This window comes from Copidosoma floridanum, unplaced genomic scaffold, assembly GCF_036245765.1.
Source record: "Copidosoma floridanum isolate Cflo_tuat_1 unplaced genomic scaffold, Cflo_Japanese_pri ptg000013l, whole genome shotgun sequence".
Taxonomy (NCBI): domain Eukaryota; kingdom Metazoa; phylum Arthropoda; class Insecta; order Hymenoptera; family Encyrtidae; genus Copidosoma; species Copidosoma floridanum.
The window spans coordinates 31,280,158-31,292,748 of NW_028321890.1; the positions used below are offsets into that span (position 1 = coordinate 31,280,158).

The 12,591-nt window shown below is 38.4% G+C and overlaps 2 protein-coding genes across 2 annotated transcripts; one reads left to right on the plus strand and one right to left on the minus strand.

Annotated features, from left to right (window-relative positions):
* Positions 1–4: 4 nt before the first annotated feature.
* LOC106637611 (pre-mRNA-processing factor 17) lies at positions 5–2,591 on the plus strand. The gene is made up of 8 exons (XM_089591008.1): positions 5–389; positions 481–697; positions 785–1,111; positions 1,202–1,416; positions 1,482–1,745; positions 1,832–1,965; positions 2,058–2,279; positions 2,359–2,591. The coding sequence occupies exons 1-8, from the start codon at positions 222–224 to the stop codon at positions 2,534–2,536; spliced, it is 1,725 nt and encodes a 574-aa protein (XP_089447134.1). The 5' UTR covers positions 5–221; the 3' UTR covers positions 2,537–2,591.
* Positions 2,592–2,948: 357 nt separating this feature from the next.
* On the minus strand, positions 2,949–11,693 carry LOC106637518 (leucine-rich repeat-containing protein 40). The gene is made up of 9 exons (XM_014350318.2): positions 11,189–11,693; positions 9,637–9,830; positions 9,330–9,533; positions 8,724–8,847; positions 8,046–8,358; positions 7,631–7,831; positions 4,330–4,662; positions 4,063–4,248; positions 2,949–3,918 (listed from the first exon to the last, which is right to left on the minus strand). Exons 1-9 carry the CDS (start codon positions 11,340–11,342, stop codon positions 3,807–3,809), a joined length of 1,821 nt encoding a protein of 606 aa, XP_014205804.1. The 5' UTR covers positions 11,343–11,693; the 3' UTR covers positions 2,949–3,806.
* Between the last annotated feature and the right edge of the window lie 898 nt (positions 11,694–12,591).

Genomic DNA, 12,591 nt, shown 5'->3' on the forward strand with positions numbered 1-12,591 from the left:
CATCAGCAGAATATATCACTTGTGTAAAATATAAACAGTACGTAAGTGATTGAAGTTTTGGTTGATTTTAGTTTTTAAAAGGTTCAAAAGTGATAAGAAAAGTTTTTGGCAATGTAGTGTACATAGAACCTAAATTATTAAATCATTGAAAGTTACTAACGGTGATGGTAAAAGTTTAAATATACTGGAAGATATTGTGTTTATAACCACAAGGTATAAATATGGACGCACTCCGAGGATACGGTAGCAGCGATGACGAAAAAAATGAAAATCTTGAAACGAAGGTGGAAAATAAGAAAGAAAGCGATGTCCCAGAAATTGTTCATCCTTTTAAATTCTCGAGTACTTTGACTGTAAGTCTTTGCGCTGCTCCTGAAGTCGAATCCACGGTAAGTTTGTTATACTTGCTTTTGATCATTATCCTCTTTGCTCGTAATCAAAGGTTCTTGGTTTGAATTTTTATAAATGCATTATTTACAGGGGACAGAAATGTGCATACAGCATATCGATTCTACAACAAAAGAATTAACCTTTAATCCGAAGTTTGATCAACTTTTTGCCCCGGAAGTAGGTCCTGAAAACCCATTTAAAACACAGCAACAAAAGGCTCCCAAGAATATGTTATCGGGATACGTAGAGAAAGCCCACATAAGTGACTTTCAATTTGAAAATCAGCGCCGAACCTTTACTAGTTATGGTAAGGTGATTTTGAAATAAAAATGTATGATACGTTTTTTTAGTTGCTTGTGTATTAATCTTTACTTTTTGTATTTTTGCTGCAAAGGCTATGCATTAGATCCCACAGTGGATGGAAGTGCTGAGGAAGGAAAATCACTAGTTGGAGCAATCGAAGCGGCTGAAGAGAGTGGGGCAAAGACTGTTTTTGAGCACACACCCATAAGACCTGCTGATAAGAGAAAAAGACACAAAAATGACAATCCCACGGACATAAATGGATTTTTGGGCCCTTGGGGTGGTTACATTGATGAAAGACGCATTATTAAGCCTTCTGAGGAAGAAGCTGCCGAGTTGGAGGAAATTTTAGCTAAGAGAAATAAGAGAGGGAAAGTTACAGATGAGAAGCCTCTTGAAGAAAAAACCGTCTTGCACAGTAAGTTTTTCCTACTGATTAAGTATCTGTTACTGTGATATATCATGCATTTGATCATATTACTAAATGTAAAAAACTTATTCTCCATAGTCAAAGACAGTGTGGATTATCAAGGAAGATCTTTCCTTCATGCTCCTCAAGATGTTGGGGTTAACTTGAGGTCAGATTCTCCACCAGAAAAGTGCTTCTTACCCAAAGCACATATTCATACATGGGAAGGGCACACTAAGGGGATTTCTCAAATACGATGGTTCCCAGTCACTGCACACCTTTTGTTATCTTGTAGTATGGATTGCCGAGTCAAGGTAAAAAATGATTAATCATAGTAGTGTCTTTGAATTTTTTGAAACAATTATTTTTATATTTCAAGTTATGGGAAGTGTACAAAGAAAGGAGATGCGTCCGCACATATTATGGTCATAGACAAGCTGTGAGAGATGTTAGTTTCGATAATGATGGTAAAAGATTTTTATCCGCTGGCTATGATCGTTATGTAAAATTATGGGATACCGAAACTGGTGCTTGTATAAATCGATTCACGAGCCGTAAAGTACCGTATTGTGCCAAATTTAATCCTGATCATGATAAGCAACATCTTTTTGTGGCTGGTACTAGTGATAAAAAAATTATTTGTGTAAGTTTTTTGAAAAATTATGTTCAAAATTTTGATTAACGTATCAATCAACTATAACAATCAATTCTATTACTTCATACTTTTAGTGGGATACTAGATCTGGTGAAATCATTCAAGAATATGACAGGCATTTGGGAGCTGTGAATACTATCACATTTGTTGACGAAAATCGTCGATTTGTTACAACCTCCGATGATAAGAGTTTGCGCGTTTGGGAGTGGTAAATATAAAATCTCTCACATGTTACTAGCTTATTTCTAAGTTATTTAAGTATTAAAAATTCGACTGTAAATTTTTATTCTTATAAAATAGGGACATTCCAGTTGATATGAAATACATAGCAGATCCAACAATGCACTCTATGCCAGCTGTTACTCCGTCCCCTAATCAAAAATGGTTGGCATGTCAAAGTATGGACAATAAAGTTGTAATATTCTCAGCACTCAATAGATTTAAGATGAATCGTAAAAAAACATTTTCTGGACATATGGTTGCTGGTTATGCTTGTGGCTTAGACTTTTCACCTGATATGAGGTGTGTAAAAAATTTACACAAAAAATTTTCTATTGTTTCATAAATTAGTATTAAAATGAAAAATATAATTTATTTTTAGCTATCTCGTATCAGGAGATGCAGATGGCAAATGTTACGTGTGGGATTGGAAAACAACGAAACTTTATACAAAATGGAAAGCTCATGACAATGTCTGTATCTCAGTTCTATGGCATCCTCACGAGCCATCCAAACTTGCAACTGCAGGTTGGGACGGAAAAATCAAGTATTGGGATTAAAGTTGTAAATATAAAAATAAGTTTTAACGTAAATAAATCCTATTTTAATGATAAATTCTTGTTTAATTTCAATAATCCATTACACATACTACATATATATAAATATAAAACATCGAGCAGCAAAAAAAAAATTGTAAAAATTTTTGTTGCAAGTGGTAACAGATAAGTTCAAATGTATGCGTACTTTATTTTTCATGAAAAGATGATGTTTAATACGTTTAAGGAAAAATAAGAAATAGAGTTTCTTCTGTGCGCTAATTAACGGTACAATTATTTCAGTCGTTTTTAAACTGTTGTAACATACGATATGCAAGTGATTCCTTAAAGTAATTTTTTTTTTTTTTTCTTATAAGATTATTCGTCAGAATGTAATTTTGGCACCCATTGTGCAGTTGACTCATCAAGTAAGTAATTTTTACATGTAAAAAAAACACATGCAGTGGTCACGTGGTAACAAAAATTTTTTTATTATTGAAATTGGGCCGAACAATACCACCAGCGCCAAATTCTTCATCCAAATAATTTATGAGGTAGTGATGGCTTCATCATGTTCGGAACCCAATAGTTGCAGAAGGAAAATCCAGTCCGAAGTCGCGGGTACCATCCAAAAAGTACCGACTCTCAAAGAGCTCCTCCAACAAGGAATCATCCAATAATGAGACTATGAAAGAGCGATGTGCAAATATAAGTATTTCATTGTTACATCCGCTAAACGTATGTTTTCGCTGCGATAGCCGGGTCTTGTACGGTAAAAAAAAGTATATATTTTGTCTCTTCTCGTATCAAGTTATTTTCTAATAAACATGGTAAAATCATAAAAATGCCACTAATAATTTTCATTGTTAGTAGTAGGGATGAAAGTTGTAGAATATAAAAATTAGTTCTAAGGTAAATAAATTTTTATATCGATTTCCCAATTTTTTATTTGGTTCGAAAGACGCACTGTATAAGAAAAGATTGCGATATAACGACTAAAATCACATTTGTAAGTATATTATATGTTACAACAATAACCATCCTTACGTACACGTACTAAAAACATTAGTTAAAATTAACGTAGTATACAAAACAACGCATTTACATGTTTTTTTTTTTTTTTAACATATCACACATCAAATCGATAATTAAAATTTTAATATCTGCAACAATTTTCAAGTATCATCGAGCAGTAAAAAAATTATTAAAATTTTTGTTGCAAGTGTGGCAACAGTAAAAATATACAATAACTCTAAAACACAATTTTGTACTTTATTTTTCGTGTAAAGAAGATTTAATACGTTTGAGGAATTCTATTGCGAAGGTAAGCCAGAATTTCTTCCGTTCCTTTCATGAGAGTCGCTTGTCTCGGCTGCTTGAAACAGTTTCCACTCAAAGAGAGCATTCTGAAAAAGATAAATCTTTTGCGAATGAACAGCGTTGACACCGAATGGCCAGTGCAAATGTCGACCCAATAAACTTAATCAAGACGCATAAGTATACTGTGTCTGCGGTTACCAAAGCGCTTGGCACGCAAAATTAGGTCTCACCTGAGATTATTGAGGGTCCCAAGTTCTGGTGGAACGTATGTAATATTATTGTTAGAAAGATCTAAATTCGCTAGATTCTTGAGATTGCTCAACGCTGGCACATTGATTGAAGACATTTTATTATCATTGGCTGTGAGTATCTCCAAGTTCGACACCTCGTACACGCACTCGGGCATCTCAGCGAACCTGAAACGCGGAAATAATAATACAAAAATAAATTTTTCATTGTCGAACGGCACAAATGACAAATCTCTCGCGTGTACGCACTTGTTGAACGATATATTGAGCTCTATCAGGAACTGCAGACAGCCGATGCTAGCTGGCAGCGAAGTCAGGAGGTTCTTACTCAAGTCGAGGTACCGCAACCTGACGAGGCTATCGCCCAGCCAGTCTGGCACTTCGGTCAGCAAGTTATACGACAGTTTGAGATCCGTCGCTGTGGTGACTCCGGCCAGTCCGTCGGTCAGCTCCTGGAGCTTGTTCCTACTTAAATCTACGCAGGTCACTTCGGCTTCTTTGGCATTCTCGAAGACTTCCTCGGGAACCTCCGCCAGGTTTTGGCCCACCAGGCTCAACAGTTTGGCGTTTCTCATCGTGTATCTACGACATTTATTTTTTTTTTTTTTTTCATCCTGATGAGTTGTATAAAAAAAAAAAACCTTGTTATTGCATATTGTACTTTGTAGTTAATTGGTTCATATCAATTTTTCATGTTAAAATACTTGTGTAAAAGAAAACCGAATGAAAAAAAAAAAAAAAAAAAAATACTTTGCCGGTGCATGTTTAACAGTAAAACCCTCATGGGAGATACCCGCGCAGTAATTGTGGGCGCAGCGACTGGTGCTAAAATTTTATAACGGTGCGCAGTAATACCAGCAAGTGATATCAGCACTAAAACAATTATTAAAAAAAAAAAAAAAAAGTTACTTAACAGAAAAATGTTTGTCGTTTTAATCGCACAAGATGCTGCAGATAAAGATTAAGTAAAACTGATTCAATTTACATAAAAAAACATTGAGAAATGAGAAATTTAGTACAATCAAAAATTTCAGTGCGCAGTAATTGGGTCATTTACCCCTATATTCTGCAGAAAATAGCGTACGCTTTTTTTTTTTTTTTTATATTATAGTGCTCTACGTCCGGCTCCTTTTTAATAAGGGCACTACTATGGGCACTTAGCACTTTGGAGAAGGAAGGGAAGAGGGATGGGAGGCCCCCCATTACTGGGAGGGGGGTAGGGGGAAATTAGGCAATTATGCTACGAGAAGTCGCCTAAACCCTCCTCGAGGAGCATTGCGTGGTGAAAAAGCACATGTGAAAGACACAGAGGTACTTGCCCGAAAAAGTCGCACTGGCCGGGAACTGAACCACGGTCTCCCGCGTGCCAATCCCCGACCTAGCCGACCGAGCCACCGCGCGCTCAAATAGCGTACGCTTTTTTTTTTTTTTTTTTTTTTTTATATTATAGTGCTCTACGTCCGGCTCCTTTAATAAGGGCACTACTATGGGCACTTAGCACTTTGGAGAAGGAAGGGAAGAGGGATGGGAGGCCTCCCATTACTGGAAGGGGGGTAGGGGGAAATTAGGCAATTTTTGCTGCGAGGAGGTCGCCTGAACCCTCCTCGAGGAGCATTGCGTGGTGAAAAAGCACATGTGAAAATAGCGTACGCTACGGCATATTTCTTCCAGTTTGAAAATCGTATCAGGAGAACAGGAGGTATCAGAAGTATCGCGCGACTACGATCTGCATTACCCACTGCCGGTCATAATATCCCTTGGTGTTTTCGAAACTTCAAAATTTCCAATAAAATCGAGAGGACTCGGGTTAGATAGTCCGTAAATTATGCGTCAATAAGCTCGACGCTCGAAATAGTATCAGGCGAACATGACTGGCGAAGAGGTAAGTCTGGCTCACGTTAGGCCGCGTCCACATTGGCGCGTCTGCTCGTCTGCCTAGTTATTCGCTGCCAACGTGCAAACCTCAAATAAACTACAAAAAACGTGTAAATGTACGGGATGTGTTGGGAGTTGGTTCATTTGAGGTTGGCAGCGAATAACTAGTCACGATTCAGACGGACGTCGGACGCGTTGATGTGGCCGCGGCCTAAGCTCGAAGGAGCTATTCCTGCGTGATTCTTACATCCTGTTTATTTTTGGGTGTAGGTAAAACGGATTATTGTCACCATCGGCTCGGCCATCGGAGCTTAGAAACGAAACCGAAGCCGCTTTCTTTAAAAAAGTCTGATGCAAATAATAGGAGATTAGAAGGGTGGAGGATTATAAAAAAATACATTATATTTTATGTAATTGAGCTCTTGGTGGGGATGCTCTCCTGATCTTTTTTTGCGAAGGGGAGCCATTTCGCTCCCATCGTGTGCCCTATCGGGAATCAGGAGAAAACCTGCTCGAGCTTCATGCTGTTCTGATAAAACTTGGTGGCTGTTCCTGCCTCTGATGGTTAGGCACCAAATTTTTGTCGGCTATAGGGACGATCCGAATCCATTCCAAGTGTCTCCCGCGTGTACTTACTCGAATATTGTCGTGTCAAACACTACCTTGGTTGATGTGCGGTACTTATTCGACGTAAGTACAAGCGATCAAAAAATGGGACTTCATGGAAATTCGCGTATTACATAACTGTACCGATTGCTACGTGCACAACAATAAAGTTTCGACTCCAATGTAATTACATTATAATTATACAAATTATAATTTACGAGCCAACGTAATCACGCACAGCGGAATTCCTCTAGATCAGTAGGCATATGGTATGATTGCAAATATTTTGCATATCTTCTGCAAATTTCATATACTATTCTTATGTCGAATGATTTTTTTCAGACCCAGATATTGGGGTTACTTTTGGACTATTATGCATTTGCAAAAGTAATAAAGAAGGCTGGGGGCACAGCCGACAAGTACAAAGGTCGACCAGACTGAGATATTTCTTAATGGTCAACATGCTTGCAAGATGAAACTGGATTGTAAAGCTGGACAAGTGTTTACATTTTCAAAATCTGGTGAATTTTTAAAGGGCTTCGACTCAAATATGGAAATGACAATCGTATCACCAAGTTTCGCCTCGTCACCTTTAAGCCGCGACAGCCCGTCGTGTCATCTTGACTCAAATTGGATACTCAGTTACTTATACGAGAAGAATTTTGGATTATACACCGAGACAATAGATCCTTATCAGCAGCCGAAAAAGTTCTACGGTAGAGTGTTGTACGTATACGAATAATAATTAAGATATCTGTATACAACCGTTTTCAAATTTGCTGTCAATTTAAATGAAAATTTACGCTTGCTGAAGATAAAATTAACTTACCATCATAAGCAAATAAAAACATTAATTAGTGATAATTAAAAAAAATATATGTATATATTTTAATTGACGTAAAAAAGTAAGAGCATTGTTTGCATGATGATTATTATTTGGAATTCTATTCTTTTTTTTTTTTTTTTTTTTTTTTTCGATTCGGCATTAGAAAATAAATCGTTTTTCCGGTTTACTCAATGAATGCTCGTAGAGATAATGCATCAGTAGAATAAAAGCCAAACGACTCACTTGTCGGGAAAGGTGTTGGGATTACAAACCCTCAGCGGTGAATTCATCGTCTCCGTGTTCGTTGGATTAATGGTCTGCCTGAGGTGTTTCATTATCCGCGGCGTCCCGCATCTCACGATGTCCTGACGAATATTCTTCACCCTGTTCCCATCGATCACGAAATTTTGTAAATTTGGCATCTTACCCACGCAACTTGGAATCCTGCAAGTACCATACAATGACATATATTCACATCGATCCAATCATCGAAACGCTTCATCTCCAAACTTCGATGACTATATATTGTCATGATTGGGTATATACTCATCAGCCGCAATTGCATTTTTATATGTATATATATATATAGGTGTTTGCGATCGAATCACAATTAAAGCGCTTTATATATAATATATACTAGGCATGCATGTTTACTCACGCGGAAATATTGTTGTAGGACAGATCTAATTGCTCGACGCTTATCAGCATGATGATTTCGTCGGGTAGCACCTCAACCTCGTTGTTGTTCAAATTCAATATTTTCAATTGGCCGAGGCTCTCGAGACAATTAACGTCGATCTCGGTAATACTGTTGTGGGAGAGAAAGAGCTCCTGCAACGACGTGCAGCCCCTCACGTCCGGGAAACTGGACAAGTCGTTCATGTGCAGGTCCAATCGCTCGATTTTCCGAAGCTCGCCCAGCGAGGGGACCACCTCCAACCGATTGTTGCTCGCGTCGAGCTTCTTCAGGGCTGCAATTTTTTTTTTTTTTTTTCCTTTTCATTGCTTATTTCTTTTACGCGCGTTAAATTTTCAGTCGTAAGTATACACGTGCCAAAATTTTACTCTGCTTCGAAAATTTGGACGCGAGCGCGTTGGTTCCTTATTATTTCACGAGTTCGATGAATTTTTCAAAATTGACTGCTCGAATCAATTTAACGATGCGGACTTTTCAAGATTTTCTTTTTTTTTATTTTATTAAAAAAGATAGGCAAGTGTTATCATTTGCAGCTATGTCACACACTTTTGGCGTGAAATAAAAAATATTGCCGTAACTGTGATAAATCTACATAACGTGTAAGGAGATTGCGGGAGAAAGAAAAAAGATTCGACAAACCTCTCATGCTCATCACATCCGGGGGAAGTTCTTTTAATTTATTGTGATTTAAATCTAGGGCGATCAAGCGAACCAAATAGCCCAGGCCCGTGGGCAAATTCGTCAGCTCGTTGTTCGAGAGGTTCTGAAAAAAAAATAAAATCACATAAAATAAAATTGTAATGACTTTCCGTAGCCAGACTTGGGCACGGGTACTTTTCAACTTTTTTTAAATACATTTTTTTTGCTAACAGTGTATCGCTTTGTTTGTGCTAAAAAAATTGTTTTTAATTACCACTTGTAACACAGTGATTAACCAAACGTTTTCCAGTAAAAATAATCCACTACAATAAGAGTCCCAATGATATTGAAAGTTTTTTCCTTCAAACACTCGACAATGAATTTTAATATCTCAAATGTATTGCAGTTATCTGATGAAAAAAAAAAAAAAAAGTTTCTTACCCAATATTGTATTGTAAATAGTGGCAAATCAGAAAAAAAGAATACAATTTAATCAGGAGAAAAATTTTTTCTAAAAACGTCCATGGAATAATTGTGCCCTAGTCTGCCCGTAGCAAGAAGATACATTGCATTTTTTTTAAATCACATAATGTACAGTGATCGTACCAGGTATTCGAGCATCACCAAGTCGCCGATTTTCGGACTCAATTCTTTGATCAAGTTGCTCTTTAGATCCAAGCACCGCAGTTCCGTGAGATTGAAAAACTTGCATGGCAAATTTCGCAGCTTGTTTGACGATAAATTTAATTTCCTTAGTTTAACCAGACACCCGATCTCCTCGGGCAAGGATTCCAACAAATTATCGTGTAACTGTAACATCAATCAATGACTTACATTTTGAAACAAGGCGATGAATTATTTTCAGACATAACGTAAAAAATCGGTTGACATGTATATATATATTTATACGCACGTCGCAGTTGACTAGATCGGCCAAATATTTAACATCCTCGCTCAATTTTATTAAGCTGTTGGAACTCAAATCTAACGATTTCAAAGGCTCGTACTCCCACCATTTGCTTTGATTGTCGGAATTGCGAAGGTCGACTTGCAAATCCTTCAACTCTGTCTCAGTCAATTCATTAATGGTCCACACTTGATCCGGCACTGCAAAATTTATTCGATTCTTACGACCACATTTTCACGTAATCAAAACGAGAGCACAACATTTTTGGTGATTTCTTTCGCGTAGAAAAAAGATCGGTATCGATAAGATAATATATTATACATGAATTGCAGCGATCCGATCTCGTTTTTTATTTCTCGTTTCGTTTATGGAAACTTGCTCGCTGCCTGTAGCTACCACGCGCCACCGATGCTTGTCTGTATGAGACAGCGCGTGGACGTAGAGTAAAAGTACGATCGGGAGATTTTGTACGTGCCGATAAAACGATTAAACATCGATAAATCATAAGATCTGCGTATGGTGATTGTATTATCTTACGATTACGAGAAATACGGTAGAGGAAAATTGTGTCGCGTGATGTATGAATATGTACAATCGTTGGTGAATTCATTTTTATTTAATCGCATCTACGACTTTAAACTAGCTGATGTGTCTCATGGAATCGGTGTACCTGAAAAGAGCATACAAGTCGTTCGATTTTTTTGACAACCAATGCTCGTTTAATTATAGTTCCAGAGTTGAGAAACAAACTCCTGCATCGGAGACACAACAATGATACGGTGAAAAAAAAAAACAAAAACAAAAAAAAAAGAGCGAAAGCCTTGGTAGAAATTTTTATTACCAATAAACCTCGGGACATTTATACCCAGTTTCTGGCTACCCGCCCAATTCTAACCATGTATATGCTTTCCCGTCCGATTTTACACAATAACAACATAATTTACATGTATATGTATACCTGTACGGTACACCGATGGGTGCGCGCGTATATACCTATTAATAGATTTGAAATGTATGTATTATATCACCTGTCATCGGCAGTCTCTCAACTCTCGTTTGTCCCGCGATTCGACACGACTTTTAACGGGTTCAAGTTTAAAATGAAAAGGGAGGGGGGGGGGAAATGACGCTGACTTGCAAATTTTCACGCGTCCACGGACAATTATTACGACGAACGACCGTCACGAAGTGAATTAAGCTAAAATGTGTTTCTCTGCGCGGCGCGTTCTGAATGATCTTCGTAAAATCGACAAGCGTAACTCGAAAGCAAAAGCAAGTATTGGTGCACACGTGAGCGCAGCAAAAGTTGAATCTCTCTCGCTTTCACCCATCTCCTTTTTTTTTTGTTGCCATGCTCTTCTCGAACAAATACATGTTACAGTACCTACTTACAACCGCGCGATATGTTGCGAAAAAAAAAAAAAAAAATGTACATCTCTGCGCGCGCATCAATCATCATCAAAAACCATACCTGTGCGGGCTGTGCGATAAAGAGCGCAAAAGCAATAAAGTATTGTTCATATAGACATATTATATTACAGCAGGTACAATGAATTACCCGATGACAGTCCCCGGGAGGACAGGCAAAGTTTGCCGGACTTCCTGGCGTTGACGACCAGCTCGGCGGAAAGCTCGGAGTTGTCGTCGCTCCTCGTCCGAGCCCTGAACACGGAGCCCAGATGATTATTGATTTTCCTGCGGCCGGCCTTCATCTTCCTACGGCATGGCTTTTCATTCGCTCGTGTGTGTATCTCCCCCCCCCCCCCTCTTGGATGTACCGTGTATATATAGGTACACGCGAGTCTCACTCAATAAATATTTCAGCAGATCGCACTCGCGATCCCTTGACAGCACATGCATACACTCTCACCCCCTACACCATGTAATATCAACCCTCCTGCTGTAATGTATATAGACCGTCCTTTTTTCTCTCTTTACGCGCGCTCCGTCATTGCTCGTGGACTGTCAACATCTGCACGCGTGACGCGAGTCGCATGTACATAAACATCCGTCGCCAATGTTAATAATACCTAATTGCAACCGGTTTTATAAAATCGGTACTTTTTTTTTCTTTTCCTTTTTTTTTTTTTTTTTTTTTTTTTTTTTTTTTTTTTTTTCCCACGTTAGTGCTTCGAACTTTAGGCTCGCGAGAGCTTTCAGCCCACTTTTTTAGAGCACACGCGTACACACGCGCAGCAGCACTGAAACTGCGCGGGTCTACAGAGCCGAGAGAGAGAAACACACACGACGTGCACCAGCTATGTACGCGTTACAAGTTACAAATGCGCGTCTGCCAGCCAACACGGTAGATCTTATACACAAGTTGGTCTCGGGAAAACGATCGCGAATCGCAACCGTGTGCGCAGCCACTCTCAGCTATACGTGTTATAATATTGTACCCATACCTATATTTTACTCCCATCAAGTATTTATATTTGTTATTATTATAAATCACGAGTCGCGACGTTATATAGTTATGTCACACGAGTATATACATTACGTATAGGATAAGAGGTAGCAATAAGAGTAAAATAGCACGCCTATATGCTGCCTATAGCCGCCGTAATGAACTGGCGCATGTGCGAGGGAGGAACGTGTGCCAAAGAGCTTACATAGGCTGTATAGGTGGGAGCTTTATATACAACAGGAGGGGGGGGGTGTGGGGCAATGCAAAAAGCACTATATGATATTATGTCGTTGTCTATATACATTACCCGCGAAGTTGGTACATACGGGCGGGAGCATTATTTAACTTTTTTCTTTTTCTTTTCTCTTTTTTTTTTTTTTTTTTTTTTTTACATACGTATGACGCGTGTGTTGACAGAATCGTTAATGTCGAGGTGTGGGCTTGCAGCTGTTGTTATATTTGGTTCAGCTGAACTATACAAGGTTTTTGTTTGATCGTTACGCATGGGATCCTCTCGAATTTTTGCTTGACGAGCTGCTATTTTGAGCCATGTG